At 41.5% G+C, this 17,481-nt stretch overlaps 1 protein-coding gene across 1 annotated transcript; it reads right to left on the reverse strand.

The window, feature by feature from the left end:
• Positions 1-4,318: 4,318 nt before the first annotated feature.
• Positions 4,319-15,948, reverse strand: pgm1 (phosphoglucomutase 1). Its single transcript, XM_084065910.1, has 11 exons — positions 15,560-15,948; positions 13,216-13,378; positions 12,211-12,354; positions 11,668-11,793; positions 10,708-10,898; positions 10,066-10,220; positions 9,717-9,832; positions 8,694-8,829; positions 7,450-7,633; positions 6,836-6,970; positions 4,319-4,881 (listed from the first exon to the last, which is right to left on the reverse strand). The coding sequence occupies exons 1-11, from the start codon at positions 15,803-15,805 to the stop codon at positions 4,792-4,794; spliced, it is 1,686 nt and encodes a 561-aa protein (XP_083922036.1). The 5' UTR covers positions 15,806-15,948; the 3' UTR covers positions 4,319-4,791.
• Positions 15,949-17,481: the final 1,533 nt, after the last annotated feature.

The raw sequence follows: 17,481 nt of genomic DNA on the forward strand, positions 1-17,481 counted from the left end.
ATTGTGAGCTTGTAGATCTGCTACTGCTATATATGTATAGTATATATATTTGCACCCTAGCCTTCATGTTTCGAGAAGCATCGTATCTCCCCCAAAACACAGCCAAAATGTTTCATGTAGCCTATCAAAACATTCTGTTTATCCATGGATGCCTACAGCTACACTGAATTAGTGTTGTCTGCTTCCAGACCCTGAATCGCTAGCAGTCACACCCATGAAGAAAATGTCTATGTTGCAAATGGAAATTCTGGCTGAGTGTCAGGCTAGTATTAGTGATCAACTGGCAAACGAAGGCAGAAGTACCAGACCTCACTGTAACACTGTTATTGTAAACAGTAACAGTGTGTGTCTTACAAGTAGGCCTTTTCTATTTTTGTCAAAACTGTGCGAGAAGGGTTTGAAACCGAACTTGAACAAGCAATGTGTCACACTGTGCCTATGTCTTCAGTTGTACAGCAGGAACTGCAAAGTAACTGTTTTATTAGTTAGCAGTCCAGAGCATTGACCTCCATGTATTCAGAGATTCCAGTCTAATTGTTATGTACTATTTATTTTAAATTGTTAACTGGCAAGTGTGATGTAATAACTTGACACTTTTCATTATAGTATGAGTACTGGCATGCTCCTAATATGCAGCCATTTTATGCATCTGGTCCATAAAAAATGACTGTGTTATTTCATCCAAATCTAGGGGGGGGGGGGGGGGGGGGGTAAAAACGATAAACCGTTGCTGTTACAATGTTTTTACATAACATCATTGGTAGGCATTCTAGGCAATGAGTCTATGAGAATTTCTAGGGCTAGGAAAGGTGCTTAACTCAAGCTCTAGACCAGTGTTTCCCAAACCTTTTCATCTCGTGACCCAAAAGAGAACTTAGAAAACAAAACAAAAAACATGATTAATTATCAAACTAAGCCCTATTTTAAAAAACTGCTAAAATAGCCGATCTACAAGCTCACAACACGTCGCATCGCGACATGTGTTCATGCTGTGTTGCATAGGGACAGGGCGTCCTGGATGTGAGGGGGCAATGTTGTAGTTTTTCTGTTCCATTGGCTCAGGTCACTTGAATACGGCTTATTTGATGCTTTCCACACAGAAAAAATAATGTTTGAGGGATAATAATTATGTTAGAAACGGTTATTGTCAAGCATCCACAATAAACAGAGATTATCTTGTTTAACTTTGCAAAGTGGTTGTTTCCCAAGAGTTTGAAATTGAAGCATTGTTCTGTTCATTTCCCACATTGTGAAATACAGTCAAAGCACAGCAGCATTTATTTAATATCAGAAAAGTATTTGTAAACAGAGCTAAAAGACAAGCTGTTGTTGTTACTGCGAAGCCCAATGCCTCTCAACCCCATTGGCTGCACATAGTTCTAACTGAAAAGATTCATATGTGCTGAGTATTACTGGCAGAGACTACATCTTCAGTAACATTACTCTCTCCTCTCTCTTCCATGAAATCCTAAAATAAGAGCCAAAAATTTCCACACCAAAAATACACCCGGGCAGACAATGGGCCTCAGAAGTCTAGTGTCTCCTCAGCGTGCGTTGACTGAGAGCCAGGCGGAAGAAAGGGATGGAGTGGTCTGTGGATGCCGTCCAGTTCTCCGTTCTGCTCTGTTCAGTGTGTGGTCAGAAACGCTCCTATTCATCTCCTACAGCCTCCAAACACTTTTATGGCCTCACAGATCATCCCGTACACTTCAACTGCAGGCCCATGCAGGAAACGGTGAGGGAAAAGGTGGCGCTGATTAATGGTGATGTTCTACAACTTCTACTTCTACAGTTTTGCTTTTCCTGATTATCCGGCACTTTGCTATCCCCACGTGCCCTGTCAAAAACCTTGTCAAACCCCATTCATTTCCCAGAATGTACATCGCTCCCCTTTAAAAGACTGTAGGTTAGCATCATTCATGGTCACACGCTTGTAGTTCAGAGTTCAAAGCACAAGAACAGTGAAGTGTGGCATGTGCTTCCAACAGGGATCTTACAACATATTGGGAATACTCTTTGAAAGTGTTGCATTTTAGTTGTGTTTTTAAGTGGACATGTCGGTGATCATCAAAGTAACATGAAGAAGCACAGGGCTCTTTGTATGTGTCAAGGTTACCGTGCGGTGTCTTGAGCCCCTCATGGATCCTATAGGCGTGTACCTGTTCAGTGTTACATGGTCCTGCTTTGGAGACAAGCATGTCCCATGTTCACATTCTGCCTCCAGTGGTGGCCTCTCTCAAACAACACCACTCAATTAAGCCTAAAGTGTAACTTTTTACTTCCTCATCACCAGTATCTTACCACTTCTATCCTTGTTGCTTTCATTGACTTACAATAGAAGAAATCAGAGATTCTATCAATAATATATTCCTACTGATTGAGAGCATTAAATTACGACACAATCACTCTATGAATTCAATTATTCAATTATTTATTCTGGAACAGGCAGATCAAAAGATTTACAGTCCTAGCCAGATGGTGGTGCATCATATTTCACCCATTTCTTGCAAAATTATGTATGACAACATAGAATGAGGAGAAACCCATGCTGCATTACAATAAAATAGGCCTGCAGAACCACAAGAAACACAGAGGTCAAACTTCATTCCACGGTGCGGTGCTGTGCACTTTCCTCAGGCCTTGTGTGAAGCCTTTTAGAATGATGTCTTTGTCAGCTGATGTGTTGCCCTGTTCCTGTGCCGTGTAGGAGAGCAATCTGCAGACTGTTGCAAAAATAAAAGGCTCCCTGCCAGCCCCAGAGAAAGCCATTTAAACATCTAATAGCTGTGGACCGGGCCGGTTTAATGTAAGCCTTATTGTGATTACCTGACGTAATGACAGCCAATCCATACAACCTGCAAGCCATTACTGTCTGAACAAGGGGAACACATTATGCATCGCAGTGTCAGCATCACAGGGTCTGAACAATACAGGACCCCAGCAGCATGAAAAGGGTCCCACCCAATTATTTATACGCCCATGGGAATACAGAGGAACTGTTTAAAATAGTTACACATCCCACCTGCCACAGTCTGTACCTTTGATGGCTGATGGAAAGCCTTAATAAAAACCAGTCTGCCCAATCTAAACATCAACAAAAGAATGGCCACTGCAGCAATGAACACATTATATCATTATTATATTATTGTTAACAATAATATTAATAAACCTATTAGGATAACCTATTATCCTATTATAAAACACTTTTTGAAACACATGGTTACAAAGTGCAGTATAAGATAGGGCTTACGTGAACAAGGAGTCAGTAAGAAAAGTTAGTTTCCTGGTTTAGGTTAAACTGCTTGTGTTCTGGGATGATAGCTCTAACATTTAGAAATGATCGTGTTGGCATGGACAGCATGAACGACATACGTGACAGAAATTGGTGGAAAATGTCCCATCTGTGATTCAGGGCAATTTTCCTTTCCGTGTCCAGGGAGAAAGATTGAGCATTCCCTAAGCGTGGGTGCACCTGATTTTCCACCCTCACTCACTCCCATTAACTAAATTGTAGGCAATTTAGGTCCAGAGAGATGGAGTTGTGAGTTGAGGAGAAAAAGAACATTTGACATAAATCCACTGGCAGTGAGCGATCAGAAAAGCAGCTACAAGTTTCTCCTCCACTTTGCATTCTTCTGTTCCCGTTGTTCTCCACCTGAATGACTGCATTTCCAACCACGTCCCAAAATCTGTTTCAGCTCTTATACGCTTGGCCAGAGATGCAGCCTTTGGGACTCCAATCCCAGCTCAAAGTTTAAGAAGTCTTATCATTAATCAGGATAATGTTGGCTATCTCATTACACAGGCGTACTTTTTCTCACATTCTCAAAGCGGGAGGACGAGAATTAATCAGTTTATCCTTCGATGTGAACCTCAAGAATGTCTTCAGAGAGGCATTATCTTGTTGGAGACACTTGGTCTTCCTGATGAGTGTGGATAAGTCCGTAGCTACAGCAGTACAGCATGTTTGTTGCTGGTGGATCGGCTGTTTTTATCTACACGTTTCCCAGCTGCAGGGCCTCATCATTAATATCTCCCCGCTCACTCTTTATTTCATGTTTTGTGCTCTCTTGCCAATGCTCGCTTTTGTCTGCTGAGAATATCGATGGTTTGAACAATCCCTCCACATACTTCTCTGCATTTGTGAGTGCTGTGTCTGTGCACGCACGCGCGCACACACACACACACACACACACACACACACACACACACACACACACACACACACACACACACACACACACACACATTTTATTGCTTGTCATTAACATGATGTATGACCAGATGCATCACAAAGATCACAGACAATGACAATGTATTTTCTTCTGTGGTTTGTTTTATTTGTGGTTTAAGTGTTAGTTCTCAAGGCTTGGGATGTGGTTTAATGGTACAGGTTCTGAGGTTACAGTATGCAGTGCTTTTGGGGGGGAAGGCACCAGGTCAGTAAAGGACACATGGGACGGAGGAGGACGGAGGAGAGTGGGGTGAAGTTGCCCCCATTTGCTGACAAACGGTCAGTTTATCAATTCCACCACTTAGTGGTAAATAACAGATAACAGATTAAGACAAATATGCTCACACTGACACAGATACATGACACTCATTGTTAGATAAAAATCAAGTGCTTATCACATATTTTCTCACATAAAAAAAGAATGCATTTAGGATATTATTTTGCCCAGGTGTGGTTGGCACAGGGGTTGGAGGACTCAAGGGCAACTTCACAACAGCAGTGGATGGAGGTATCCTGTTGGTGTGTGTGTTTGTGTGTTGGGAGCGTGGTGGAGGAAATCATGTGATCACAGTGGGGCCTGTGCGTCCAGTCTTCTCGTGGAGCTGAGAGGTCTTCAGAGCGATGTCTACCAGGGGAGCAAGCATCACCTGTGCACAGAGATGAAACACAGAATTCCATTTAAGTTACAAGGTCTCCGCTTCCTCGCCTCCAACAAACCGGAGCCACATGTGACTATATCATTTCCTGGCATCACAGAAACACTATTCACCTTAGCTGTTCTAAGTTATTGTCATTGTGTTACTGTTCTGGCAATGCAGTCACACCACATAACAATTATATGGTGTTTTTTGAATATCTACAGTACCTCCAGAAAGGGGATTCTTTACTACATAATGAAATTTGAGTATTTCAACCTGAGGAATGAGTTCATACCAAGGGGCTCTTTGTATGTACCATGTTACACGTGCACTGTGCCGTAATGAACCTGAATTGAGCAGCATACACTTGATGTAAAATAAATAAATAAAAATGAGAACTTGAAAATGAAAAGAAGCCTTTCACCACTCAGTCTGGCCCCTCTCACATGTAAAAAGAATAAATAAAAAGTATACACGATCCCTCCGTGTCTGTAAATCTAATCTAGCTGGAGTCGGCCCATTTCAGGTCAGGTCCATTTCCCATTCATCTCTTAAGATTCTGAAGCAACACTTTCACTTATCTGGTCATGGAAGCTTTGGGAGCACTGGAGAGGATGAAGCAAAGTAAATAGTGCCTGGGCAGAACCTCATCATCGTTCTTTTTCCTCCACTCCATTCTCTCTTTCTTGCACTCAATTACTTCCCTCTCTACATCAGTCAAAAGAACTTTATGAAGTGTCAAGTTGGAGCTCTTAATCTTATTTTTCCCTGAGGCTGTTTTTCCCCCACTTCATTCTGGCTCTGATAACCGACCATAAGTCAAATCGTAAGCCAAGCGGCTCCATCTTCTCCACTCTTCAAATACTGTAGGGGTTCTGGAACTTGTGTTTGGAACGCTGCACCCAAAACAAGCTAGTTGGCCCAGAGTTCAGGGGTCCTTCCAGCCCGACTGAAGCCTTTTGAGGCCCATTCTCTTTGACAGCAGAGGAAAACTTGGAGAGGAGCGGAGGCGGAATTCCTCAGCTCACAGAGTAAACGTGACAAGTAAAACAGCTCCCCTGCTGTGCCCCTCAAACGCAGAAGTCAGCTCCAGTCATAATCCAACTGCTACTCAAGACCTTTTCCTAAATCGGGTAAAATTTCTATAAAGTATCCTGGAGCTCTTATAGTCTCCACTATGTTTTTATTTTACTCTAATATCCATTGGTTGAATTCCATGTGGTCAGTATCAGCCTTATGCCCACATTGGTACAGTATGTCCTTGTGGTGAATTTGTGCAGTGTACGGCTCTTGGCACTGAGCAAACAAATGTCAGTGATTCTGAATTAGGGCTGGACAGTATCAGATAATATTGTGATATGGATTCACAATGGAGGATTTTGGATATCGTATTATCATGATCTGTGTTGTCTTTTCCTGGTTTTAATGATGTCAGCCATATTTTATACTTAAAATTATTTTTAAAATGTTCAGATATTTTCAAAAATAGCTGATCTACAAGCTCAGAACGTGTTGCAATGTGATGCGCTGTGAACTTATAGATCTGCTATTTTCCCTATTTTTTGAAAAGAATAAATCTATATATGTTTATTATCTTCACAATAGGATATATTATTATAATATTTGATTTTGCCCATATCACCCAGCCCTATTCTGAATACACATCTACGCTGTGTAGTGCTTTCCATAGTGTCCTACTGGCTGGATAATTTTGAGTCACATGACCTCTTGCCTACCTAGTGGCGGCACGTCATTTAAAAAACATCTAACCCAGTTTGATTCGTACATTTCTTCGGATGAGTAAAAAACGGATTGACCAATGAAATAAATCGTACTGCATGCCATGGCCTTAGGTCTAGTCTTGAGAGAGTCAACAACCAAAGGATTTGCTGAACTTTAACTTCAATTTGTTCAGTGCAATGACATCATTGAATTGGCTGAATTTAGTCCTCCTGGCTCTGACCTGAGGATCCTGGTAGATCTTCTGGGGGTCCTTCTCATAGCTGTCAATGTAGAGCCTGATGGTTGCCCCAGCACTGCCTGTCCCACTGAGGCGGAAAATAATCCTTGAGCCGTCAGAGAAGATGATTCTCAAGCCCTGAGAAAGATAGAGAGAGTGAGAGAGAGAAGAAATGAATATGAATGCAGAGGGAAATAATCTAGGAATAATTATGTGGAGGAAGTAATGCATGGTTATTCACTGTATGTAATTCAAAACAAAGATATCATATACTGTAAGTCTTTGTCATCCAGCCACAAAAATATGTCTAATAATATTCCAAAATTATGAGGAGAAAATGCTGTTTCAATTTGGTTCATCAATTCAAACGACTAACTGTACGGTTGGGTTTTTGTGAAGGTAACAGCTTTGGAAGAGAATTAACCATTTAAACCCAATACAATTTGTTGACTGGGGTCCTATGAGCCCACAACACGTCGCAACGTGACACATTATGACCTTGTAGATCTGCTATTTTCGCCTATTATGACATAACCAAAGGGAGAGTTCATGTGGTTAAAAAGAGTATTCAGAGTATTACATAACACTCCCCTGGCTGTGGCTATGCTGGCTCTCACCTGGTTTTTGGAGACACTTCCGTCCACAGGGTCTGTGTAGGCAAAGTCGTCAGAAATGGCCACCTCGTAGGTTTTGTCACCTGAAGACAACTTCTTTCCCACAAAGGCTGGGTCGAACATGAGAGTCTGAAGATCTTTGATCATCTTGTTGGCAGCATCTGATTCCACTTCCTCATAATCATACCTGGTGAGGGATGGGAAGTTGCACTTTATAGCAGATATCATCAATCATATCAATAATGAGTACGTTTATCCTTTTTAAATCGTATCTAGTTTGGATGAACAGAGACGGAAATTAGTAAGATCTAAAAAGACCTGTAGGACCCTGACCAAAACATAACCTTTTCTCTAGATAGACTGCTGCTGCTGTGAACCTATTAAAAAATAAGTTAAAGAGCATAGGAAACTACTGAAGAGAGTGCAGATAATCCTTTCATTGTACAAAACATAACCTGGCCATCATAGCCCATGTTTGTGCAGCAGCGGCCAGAACTCAGTTTTTTCAGCACGCAAGAGACAAATCTTATTGTAAACAGTCTGCAATGTCTCAAATTATTAAGATCAACAATACCAGAGCATCCGCAAGTTAACTGAGCACGAGCAAGTATGTGGCTAGAACCGTGATGTGAGGTCAATATTACTGACATGGCCAATCCAGACAGGACTGAAACGATTGAATAGATCATAACAGTAACTGGCATCCCTATACAAATAATTCTGAAACAGGGCTCTTAACATATTGCAGTTCTATAAGCTGCCACTAGATGGTACCAATACTCCATCATTTTATCAGTGATAGCTATTAGCGCTAGTAATAACTAATAACCCAAAAGCCTGTGTCAGCATAACAGCGGTTCACACACATTTAGTCTTGGGACCCAGTCTCATTAATGGGGAAAAAAAGAAAAGAAAAGAAAAATACACACATTCTTGTGAAACAAGGACCTTCCAGAACCCTAAACCAAACCTATAATTTCTTCCAACAGTCTGGTGGTGAGAAGTTCCAACAGGTGTGTTAACAGGCGAGTGTGAATGACATTGTAAAGCACATTATGAGTGGCCGGAAAGACGTCAATTTATTTACAAAGATTAACTTTAATGGAGGAATATTATATTATCCCGGGCTGCAGGCGGTAATTATTTGGGTCCAACTGCGAAACCAATTGAGAACCAGCGGTTTCCCATTACAAAACCGGTGGTTCTGAATTGTTTCAACAGACACCGTTACGCGGTACTCTGCTGACCTGGTGAAGAAATTCCTGCCAAACTTCTGCCAGTGGTCTTTCATAATTTCCTCCACGCTCTGCTTCCTGGTGGCCAAGATTGACATCCAGGCAAGCACCGCCCACAGGCCGTCCTTCTCACGGATGTGATCAGAGCCTGGTACACAGAGAGGAGAGGGAAGACGAGAGAGATTAGGGGAAAGGAAGAGAGAGAGAGAGAGATAGAGGGGAGAGGAAGGTGGTTTGTATTTACTACAGACGTATGAGAGCAAGCCTCACCGCAACCTGGAATGAAGTGCAAGTTCTAACCTCCCTCCCTATGAGCAGGCCTGTCACAATTATTACATAATCGTCTAATGGCAATTATTTTTGCACAATCGTTATAATCGTTTGCATGTTGAAAAATCTTGTCTTTTTTTTCAAAAAGTAAATAGCTTTTTCAAAAAGTTTTCAAAAAGTAAGCTAGCTCTTCTGCAGGAAATAGCAGGTCTACAAACGCGATGCGATGCGTTGTGAGCTTGTAGATCGGCTATTTCCACTATTCATGTTTTTACAAAGTATAAAGTTATTACATTTTGTCAGTCAGTCATTTCTTTGTATAATTAGGTGGTTATGTGTCATACCTGCCCTGTGCAACTTCAAAGCCTAAACGCTAAACAGAAATGTCATTTTTATTCATATTATGTTCCTGTGTTCAACGACAAAAACACTATTAAATCGTTAATCGCAATTATTTGTGTGACAATGAATCGTCACTTAAAATGTCATAATCGTGACAGCCCTACCTAGGAGTCCAGCAATCATGTCAAGTGTTCGAATATCTTGGAAATGAATGTGATCAGGGTATCTATAAAACACTCCAAACGTTCTGGCCAAAGAGCACAAAGAGTTTCTGCTTTCAAACTTTACAAAAAGACTCCGTCAAGACGATCGGCATATGGAAACCTGGGATATAAAATGTAACTTAACTTTTTTTAAGTTAATAAACTTCTAGTTTGTTCTAGAGTGTAGCATCTTGTTCCTACACATATCAAATTCACTCACCAGTTCCAAAGCTCTCCTCTCCACACAGGGACAGTTTGCCAGCATCCATCAGATTCCCAAAGAACTTCCAGCCAGTGGGAGTCTCAAACAGCTGCATCTTCAGGGCTTTGGCCACACTAACACACACACACACACACACACACACACACACACACACACACACACACACACACACACACACACACACACACACACACACACACACACACACACACACACACACACACACACACACACACACACACACTGAATTCAAGGTTGAATACATTGGTTTTATGTGATAGACTGAGCAGACCTCCCACCAAACTTGTCATTTCAGAAACATTGGATAAAATGTAGTGTGTTTTACTTGTCCAGGGCTCCGCTGGTGGGCATACTGCGGGCCAGTCCTCTGACACCAGTCTTCTGGAAGTAAGGGATGCTGGTGATGTTGGCTGCGATGACGGCCACAGAGTCTGAAGGGTTGACAAAGAAGCCATGCTTCCCGAGCACCATGTTACGATCCTGAGATGAGAAGAAAGTACAGCCGACATCTGAGTCACTCTGAGCCCAGTTCATGACCTGTCACACTCCACTGTGTTCTAGAGCCAGACCGAGATATCGGCCATTAATTTACTTTTTTGACGACATCACTTATGCCGCCGATGTGTCCCAATTGATTTTTAACAACTTTCAACCTGGCATCCCTATTCTGGGGATGTCATTATAGGCAAAACAGCATTTTCAAAACATTCATTATTTGCGTTTATTTTTTATTAATGTTTTGTATAACTGAAATGTTCTCAAACAGAATCAAAATGAAATCCAACCTTTTCTCAATTATTGCACTTTTTGACAAAATATCTATCAAAACATCAGTAATCGGTAGTTCAAGACTCAAGTTCAAATTCGTGATCGGACCCAAAAATCTGGCATCGGTCAGGCTCTACTGTGTTTGGTCTGCTACAGCAGAGACACCATAAAACTGCCTTATAGAGAAATGAAGACCTACGCCGTCGCCATCGAAGGCAGCTCCAAGGTCATACTCTCCCCCTTTCATGGCGTTGACCAGGTCAGCAGCGTAGGTCAGGTTGGGGTCAGGGTGGTGGCCCCCAAAGTCCTCCTGGGGGACACAGTTGACGGCTGAGTTAGCAGGAGAACCCAGCTCTTCACAGACAATCTTCTTCACATAGGGACCAACCACTAAGCAAAAAGATTGAGAGATTGTTATTAAAAATGACACTTTGCACTGCAATGCTCGCAGCCATGTGGATTTGGGAGCTGAACTCCGGATCGGAACGGAGGTGTTGAATAAATTATGATATATACCACAATGGAGAGCCAACCAGAGGGCAGATTAGAAAGTACATTTTGCTGTGTCTATATTGTCCTGAATTCAATTCAGGACCATAATCTTTTTTTATTTTGATTATCAGTCTCACAATTTCAACACATTTCCTGCAGTTAATTTGTTTAGTTTATAAGCTCAATGTATAAAACAGTACATATCAAAAATAAGAAGCATAGATAATGTGCAAGAAAAGGAAGGAAGCCTGTAGGCTTATTCAGAATCCTTTTTGGAAGTGTTCGTTAAAATACAGGCATAAAAAAAACATTAAAAGTAATTCAGACTGGGAAGGTTTTCTTTGGTTGCTCTGCAACTTTCATGATTCCACAACACAACCCACAATACTTCTGGGAGCCATTATAATGTTCACTCAGTTATTAAAAGCATTTTAATAGACCTCTTTGATAGTCACAAGGACTGAAACTATTATACTATGTGTGAAAGGTTTCCTAACTGAAATATGAGCATGTACTGTCCATGTTGTTTCCGTAATCTGTGTAGCTCAAGTGAAGGGCTGGGAGAGAGCTGGCTTGTTTTGACAAGCCAGCTCAGTACAATTCCCCTTATTCATCAGTATATCAGACAATGAGCTTCAAGGAGTTGCATTTGTGTGTGTTTCCCTACCTCCGTGCATAGCGTCCAGGCGGACATTAATGTGATTGGCTCCGGACAGAAGATCCTTCAGTGCAGCAAAGTCAAAGATTTCCCTCAGCATCTCAGCATAGGCTTCCACAGAGTCCACAATCTCCACTGTCATGAGACAAAGACGAAACAGACTCAGTTAGACCAAGAGGTCTAAGGATAAAAACTCATATTATTTTATACACTTGCCAATGTGGATTCCTTCATTCTCTGAATCCTTTAAGGATTAGAAAGATGGATAATTGTGTTTTTCTTCTCCACTCATAGAGCATTTACTTCCCCATTTATTTCCCCATCCTGATGCCACTCACCTTGCACATTTTAAAGGTGAACAATGCTACATTGCTAACACAAAGGTCAACATTGTGTGACAGCCCTCAGTGTGTTTGTTATTTAAAAAATGTTAGAGAAAGAATTTAAGTAAACGAACAAAACAAAAACATTTCCTGTATGGAGTGACTAATGAAATGTTAAACACTTATTTGTGGGTTCAGGGGTGTGTCTTCACCCTACATGTCACTGTACCTGTGAAAGGCTTGAATGTGTCCACTTCAAAGGTCTGTTTGCCTATCTTGGATATGTCCACTTTCAGGTCAGGACAGATGTGATATTCCTGCAGACTTTTGCTGACCTCAAAGATTTTGTTTGTAATGCCTTCTGGGGCAGGTCCTACAATCAAAGGTAAAGAGCAGTGTCAGAAATGGCCTACTTTTTACATGCAGCTATCTATGTAACATACATCTCATACACTTTACAACTCAATCCTGCATTTTTGCTCAACCCATAAGATAATGTGTCTTGAAAATCCAATGAATTACAAAGCCCATCAAGTGTGTAATTGTTTTTTTGTTTATATTGTTTGCTCAGCGTAGTACCAATGTACATGATTATGCATTTGTACACACACACACACACACACACACACACACACACACACACACACACACACACACACACACACACACACACACACACACACACACACACACACACACACACAAAAAGCAAAACGTTTGCAGCAAAAAACCCAGTCAATAACAATAATTTGCTAAGCAACGAGTTGCAACCTGCAACGATTTGCAACTTGCAACAAGTTGCAACGGTCTGAATTGACCCGTTGCAGGTCAAGTGGTTGCAGTTGCAACTTGTTGCGTTGCTAATCCTTGGTGTGGACTGGGCTTAACATTCTGAGCAGTGTACCATCGTCAAGAATTCATTGGTGTATTTATGCTTAGAATGTTCCGCATTCTATGTGCCTTAAATAATAAGAGTAAAAGAAAACTGCCTCTCCTCATGTCTATTCAACTGCTGCCCAGTGTTTGCTGCAGCTAATAAAACGTATGCATCGATATATGATGCAGAGTAAGTCCCAAACACAAATAAAACTTTAAATCTTAAAATCAAGTGATGAACTTTCACTATCAGTTATAATAACTAGTATGTACTAAGTAATTAAGGGTATAGAGACATCATGAACTAACCATCCTTATCTGTCTGTTTTAGTGTTACATCCTTGACCAGAACACTCACCTCCACTGGCGATGTTGTATTTGATGCCAAAGTCTCCATTAGGTCCACCTGGGTTGTGGCTGGCTGTGAGAATGATGCCTCCCACTGCCTTGATTTTGCGGATCACACAGGAAACTGCTGGGGTGGACATGATTCCATTCTGACCTATCACCAGATGGCCAATCTGCATGAAAGGACAGACAATAGTGCAATTAGAAAATGCAAATATTCTGATTCTGATTAATACTGATTTCGATTTTGTATGTGTTTTAGTCTGAACGGGGGATATAGATATATATTTTCTATAAAACATGCTTTTAATAACAATGTCATTACAGGAAATAATTCTACAAAAAATAAGTCCTCGACTGGCAGCGCAAATGAAGCGGTTGCTAGGTGATTAAACCACAAACATGGATGCTGTTTTTATTCTATTGTGGATTTTTTTTATTTATTTAACATATTAGTGTGGACGTGGCCATATCCTCACTAAAACTGTAACTGTATGATATGACACTACCGCTGCATGGTATGGTGTCAAAATTCAAGTACGTGTTCCTTGTGTAATATACTGTTTCAATTTACTGTAGTGCAATTGTTGTGGTACTGTATGACTGACACTATGTTATCTTGTTTCTAGTGTAATAGACGTACAATGAAAATGGTCTCCACAATTTTTAATATTGTTTTCATATTAAACAATTTTTTTGCTGATTTATTACACTCATCTTTTTTATATAGTGCATTTCCAGATAAATCAAAGTGTTGGGCAAGAAATGGGACACAGACAGACAGACCTGTTGTACAGACGGGTACTGTGACACGGGTACAACAGATATTACATAGATATAACCGAGTGGGGCATGTATTTCCAACTTGCATTGTTCCTGAGCAGGCAGGTGCCCCGTCTAGCAACTTTAATAAAAGGTGACCCCTTTGTAAAATGATGACACTCTGACTCTCTCTCTGATTTGACCATGTAGTGTTTGTCTCTCTCTGTGCTCACTGCTTAGACATGAGCATGCAGTGGCTACTGTGACTGGGGTCAATGACTGGGGTTCAACTTCCCTCTAGTCTACAACCCCTTTTCCTAATGTCAAGCATTAGTGGAGAAATTGCAGTGCGGGGAAACAGCTCAGTAATCTATGGAAAACGTAGGTATAACATATTTCATATGAACATAAAGAAGCAGTTCCCCCTCTATTTGAACATGCAGTTCCCATCTATTCTCTGCAACAGCGTAAGACCACAGTATGCAGGGCAACGTGACTGGCTGCACGTTGCTGCTGCACGTCACGCCCACCATTCAGTCACCACCAAATACACAGTGGAGGCATCATCATCATGGAGCATCATTATTATGAAACATCACCCCATGTTACAACACTAGCCAAGGCACCACATTAACTGCAAAATGCAGTTTCTTTTGTGAAATTAAGTTGAAAAAAGGGGAACCGTTTTGAAACAGAAAACTGTTTTGAAATGAAGAACAAGCTTCTTCCATTTAAGCTAGTGGTGTCTAGTCTCTGGCTCTGCAAGGGTCGGTGCGTGAAATGTCAAAGGTAGCCTACAGTTTTACATGCAGACTGACCTCTGTGCAGTTCACTAAAAGATCATAGTGGACATCTGGTATGAGGGACAGTTTTGGAACCTCAACGACACCTATCAGATTCATATTCACAAGCTCTGCATGTCACAAAAACCTGTTTTGTTGCAGGAAAACCATGCACTGTCTGTAATCATGTAAACTTTACATTGTAAAGCATCTATATCAGTAAACAGAATGTAACCCATGTTTAACTAAATGTGATTATGATAAAGCTAAAGGTCAGCGAGGGAAAGTATATAATAATATAATATAATACTGTAAAGTAACGTTATTTCTAGTAATGGGAGACTGTAGCCCCAAAATAATACCATAGCCATGCTGAGCATCAATGAATGGTGTCGCTGAAGACGCTGTCACTTCTATGAACTTGTGTTGACAGCTAGCTTAACATTAGCTTGTTAGCAGAAAGGCTGTGTTTGAAAGGAGACGAGGACATGATGATGAGAGATCTTTTATACAGTACAGCAGTGGTTCTCAAACTTTTTCATGTCAAGGACCCCCAAATTGACACACATTAGCCCACGGACCCGCATTTGATACCATTTATCTCTGGGACCCACAATCTACACTGTAGTATCATCACCAGTGTTGAGTTCTCAGAGTTACAGACCCATAAGGGTCTTTTGCTTCCCAACTATACATTTGGCTGGGGACCCCCTGGAAACCCTTCAAAGACCTCTGGAGGTCCCCGGACCCCACTTTGAGAACCACTGCAGACGGTAGTACAGCGAGTGTTCTTCACTAAGCACTACTGACCCCGTTGCCAGCAGCGATCTGGATGATGAGCTGAATGGCGTCCTTCATGAAGAAGCGTCCGTCTCCCCCCACCACCACCGTGGCGGCCTGCCGCTCGGCGGGCTCCACCACGGACAGCACGCTCTGGATGAAGTTCTCCGCATAGTGCTGGTTCTGCTGGAACACCGTCACCCGCTTCCTCAGGCCGCTGGTGCCAGGCTTTTGGTCCGCGTACGGCTTGGTCTGTACGACTGTCACTTTCACCATTTTGTCCCCCGGTAGTTGTGTTAGCCCTAACCCGGCCCGTGTGATCCGCAGCTCGGTACTTGTTGTGCTGGCCGCCCGGCACCGTGTGATCCTGGTTCGGTGGAGATGAATGCAACGCACAGCAGGGACCACAGTCGCCACACGTACTACGCTCACCATGGACACTACGCCCCCTTCTCTTAAAGGGCACGTACACTGAAACATGACTGTCATATCATGACAGTCATGGATGAACTTCAACCTGGTGTTTGCACTTTCTCCATTACGGCCCGTACATCTACATAAACGTTCAGATTTCAAATATAAAGTACTTACCCCATGGCCACGGATGTTACACTTATGTACGGGCCCTCGGAAATACCCGTATCATCCGTATTGTTCAATAAAAAGCATATTAATCCAATTGGTGGCCATTTTCTCATAGAGTTATAATGTATCAGAGTGCAATACACCTCCCAACCAATGGGTTCGCGTAGTTGAAAGAATATGGCGAAAAAACGGAGAAAATGGCCACAGATCAGATTAAAACGCTTTTTATTGAACAATACGGAACATACGGGTACTTCTGAAGGCCCGAACTGAATTTTAATATCCGTAGCCATGATATAAGCACTTTATATTTGAAATCTAAACGTTTAAGTAGATGTACGGGCCGTAAATAGAGAATGTGCAAACAGTATGTTGAAGTTCATCCATGACGGTCGTGACAAAGGGTACGTACACTGAAACAAATACACTTGGGAGTGGATTGACTTGAAAAACGTTATCACATTGTTATCACCTAAATGAGTTTACTTTGGGTCAGCCCAGTTAGAAGTAATACTTATAGGAACGGTAGATGGTAGCGTATTGGTTAGAGCAGTGGTTCTTAAACTTTTTAATTTCAAGGACCCCATAACTCACATTTATATGAGTGTTATTAAGAGTGTACAAATGGTCCACTTGGTTCCATTTGTACACTCTCAGAGTTACAGGACTCTAATAAGGGAACATTTGGAACTCCCTCAAGGAACCCTGAGGGTCCCTGGACCCCACTTTGAGAACCACTGGGTTAGAGAACATGGCCAGATATCACCTGGTTCTTGGTTTGAATACCAATTGAAATGTTTGGGAAAAGTGAGGGAGTCACGTTCTCTCCTCGTTCAGCGATTACCCTGTATTGTGGTAATGTTTTTATTATAAAATGTATCTTGATGGAACTTCAGTTATTGTAAAAAATAAAAAATAAAACTACTATGGGATTAGGCATTCCAAAATTCCTGTTTTTATGTTACTATACGAGTGTTCAGTATATAGGATAACATGGAGAGCTGCTGTTTATTGTGAAACATGCCAGTCCAGGTCACTGCTGTTTACCTATTGCAACAGTATGTTTGATCACCATGTAAAGCAGAACAAAGTTCTGCTTTACAGTTACAGTCTGTCTGTCTGTCTATGATGATGGTTTGGTTATATCCCTTAATCTTATCTATCGACATCTGGCACTCACATGTCCAGATGTTTTGAGCTGGGATACAGGACTGTATGTGAATGAACTTGGTGTGGCAATGAGCAACAGAGACCAGTGGAGGCAGCTTGCGTCTCAGATCTTGAGGGCACTCAAAGGATGATGATGATGACATCTGGCAAAATGGTTCACTTTCAACTAAATTTTCAAAATGTAAGTTTAAAGTCTA

This window comes from Gymnoscopelus microlampas (assembly GCF_963454915.1).
Source record: "Gymnoscopelus microlampas genome assembly, chromosome: 9".
Lineage (NCBI taxonomy): Eukaryota > Metazoa > Chordata > Actinopteri > Myctophiformes > Myctophidae > Gymnoscopelus > Gymnoscopelus microlampas.